Source organism: Entamoeba nuttalli, assembly GCF_000257125.1.
Source record: "Entamoeba nuttalli P19 unplaced genomic scaffold asmbl_2974, whole genome shotgun sequence".
Taxonomy (NCBI): domain Eukaryota; phylum Evosea; order Mastigamoebida; family Endamoebidae; genus Entamoeba; species Entamoeba nuttalli.
Genome location: NW_008575742.1, coordinates 1 through 2,796, shown reverse-complemented (window position 1 = coordinate 2,796; position 2,796 = coordinate 1). Strand labels below are relative to the sequence as shown.

At 26.7% G+C, this 2,796-nt stretch overlaps 2 protein-coding genes across 2 annotated transcripts; both read right to left on the bottom strand.

Annotated features, from left to right (window-relative positions):
* Positions 1–393: 393 nt before the first annotated feature.
* Positions 394–1,017, bottom strand: ENU1_050080 (Ras family protein; the record flags this gene model as incomplete). The annotated part of the gene is made up of 1 exon (XM_008857832.1): positions 394–1,017. The coding sequence occupies one exon, from the start codon at positions 1,015–1,017 to the stop codon at positions 394–396; it is 624 nt and encodes a 207-aa protein (XP_008856054.1).
* Positions 1,018–1,150: 133 nt separating this feature from the next.
* ENU1_050070 (calcineurin catalytic subunit A, putative) lies at positions 1,151–2,739 on the bottom strand (the record flags this gene model as incomplete). Its single annotated transcript, XM_008857831.1, has 2 exons — positions 1,151–1,263; positions 1,320–2,739. The coding sequence occupies 2 exons, from the start codon at positions 2,737–2,739 to the stop codon at positions 1,151–1,153; spliced, it is 1,533 nt and encodes a 510-aa protein (XP_008856053.1).
* Between the last annotated feature and the right edge of the window lie 57 nt (positions 2,740–2,796).

Sequence of the window (2,796 nt, the reverse complement as noted above, 5' to 3'; positions counted from 1 at the left end):
TTTCATTTTGATTAATTAATGAATGTTAATAATAATGTTTAGTTTATTTCTATTTCATTCATAATTTGAGTATTATCTTGTGTATTATTACTTCTAATATTTTATTTGTTTGTTAATCTTTATTGTTTTTATTTTAAGCAAAGAATAAATAACATATTCAAGAAGATGAAGAAAGTGGTGAAAGGAAATGATGAGAAGGGTGATAGAGAGTAATAATGAGGATAAAAAATGAGTAAAGTAATGAGTGAAAAGAAAGTCAAATAGAAGAGAGAGTAATAAGTAATGAATAAGAAAGCAAAATGTGTAAGAGTTAGTAAAAATAAGTGAAGAGAAAGGATGACAAAAATAAAAAGATAATAGTGGAAAAGATATGAATCAAATTAAGAGAATGAACTAAGATAAACAGCATTTTTTCGATGAATAGGAATGAAGATTGGAGTTGTACTGAGGTTGAGGTAAATTATCTTGAAATGACTGATGATACTGTAGTTTAATTTTATTGGATAGGATTTTAATAATGTCAGATTCAATATCCTTACAAGCAGAGCCAGTTTGAGAAGAACAATAATATAAAGGTGGATAATTCATTTTTTTCAGTTGTTTAAGAATTTGACGTTCACTTACAGCAGGAGGAAGATCCGATTTTGTTCCAATGCAAAAGATAGGAGGAAGAAGAGGAAATTGTTGACAACATCTATTATAGTAGTATTTTAATGACTCAAAAGAATCTGGATTAGTCATGTCAAAGATAAACAATATTATACTTGATCCTCTTAATTCAATTCCAGTAGGACAATACCTATGAGAATAGCAAATTTCCCAGAAGCTAGTTCTTATCTTTTTTGTTTCAATGAAATAAAATTTAGTTTTATAGTCAAGTCCAGTAGGTGGGAGATATGTTGACATAAACTGATCATGAACAATTCTCTCAGAAAGACATGTCTTTCCAGTTCCTCTGTCTCCAACAATACTGACTTTAATAAGGTAATCATAATCATATTCTTGGTTATTTTCCATTCTTTTATTGACTTTTAAGTTCATCTGCATTATCTTTTTAATAATTGAATGCTCAAATCTTTTAACTTTATTGAACATAATAAATTATTTATTTTAAGGAAATAAGAAATGAATGTCAAAGAAATATTAAAAATTAAATAAGAGTAGTCTTTGATTTACTTTGAAGCTCAAGGAATTTAGTACGAAGTTCATCTAGTGTTAATGGAGTAGATTCTTCTCTGATTTTTTGAACAAAATGTTGCTCGTCTAAAGAATAAGTGTTTGTAATACGAGAAAATTAATAAACATAATGAAAAACAAACAAATTGATGGTTGTTGTGTTCCAACTGATGAATGTAAAATGTTATTAGTTAATTTATTCATGTCATTAGCATTAAATGATCTAAACAATGATTTATTGTCATGAGTATTATCATTAATATTAATATTAATTTGTGACGAATTATGTTGATGCATTTTACTGTCATTTTGATTCATTAAGTCTTGAGTAGGATTAAATTGAGAAGATAAAATTGGTGGAAGAGATGAAAGAGATGATTCAACACTTTCAGGACAATCAAAAATACAAAAATCATCACTTAAACTGCGTTCATCATCACTTGAATCATTTGAATCATTTGAATCATCATCTAAATCATCAGTGGTAAATGTTAAATAAACAAATTGATTAATGAATGAACTAATTCCTTCCATTATAATATCTAATGAATAATTTAAAGCATGTTCAATAGTAGGATTATAATCATTATCAACTAAAGAAGCAGGGTATTTACTAATATCAATATTTGTGTCAGTAATAAGCATAGCTGCTGCTTTATTTTTAAGAGAATAGTGAGTTGCACCAAAGATTGTAAAACAAAGTGGGAATGTTAATTGATTATTTCCAAAGTAATGCATTTCAACTCCATTGTCAACCCATTGATGACCTCTAATAATTGCAATACATTGATTGTCTTGAAGAAATTTATTAATTGCTTTATACCCATATTTGTATGAACAATTTCTTTCTACATTAGGAATAAAATCAATTGATTTGTAATACATTTTAAAGTCTAGATGTTCATTTAAAAATTCTTCTGTAATAGGATCTGACCATAAGATGTCACACATTATCCCTTTACTTGGTGGTTCACAAAATCTATTAATTTCATTAATTTCTTCTATTTTCGTAATGTCTGGTGAAATTCCTCCATGACAACAAAAGAATTTCCCTATTTTTCTTTTAATAATTACTCCAAGAGGAAGATAATCAAAACTCTCACAAAACTCATAATATATATTAATATTATATTTCTTTTTACATTCATTCATAAATCCCATAGTTTGTGTCATCATTCTTGTTTCATGATTTCCTCTTAAAAGTATAACTTTTTTTGGATTATTAATTTTCATGCAAAATAATGTTATTATTATTTCTGTACTCATTCTTCCTCTATCAACATAATCTCCAAGATATATTTTCGTTTCTTCCGTTTTTTCCCAATATTTATCTTCTAGTTGTGTTAAAAAATCAAAATATTGTCCATGATAATCTCCAAATAAAAGTCCATTGTCATTCACTTCAATTACATTCTTTTCTTCTTTAAGAATCTTTTGAACTTCTTCATTAATTTCATGAATCGATGTCTCTTTTATCCCTCCCCCTTTCATAAAATGCTCTCTTAATTTCTTCATATCATATTTCCCTTTATCATCCTTTGGAATTTCAATATTATATCCCATTTCTTTTATTTCAAGTTTTCTCCCTTTTTTTTTATTCTTTTTTATACTTCTTCTTTT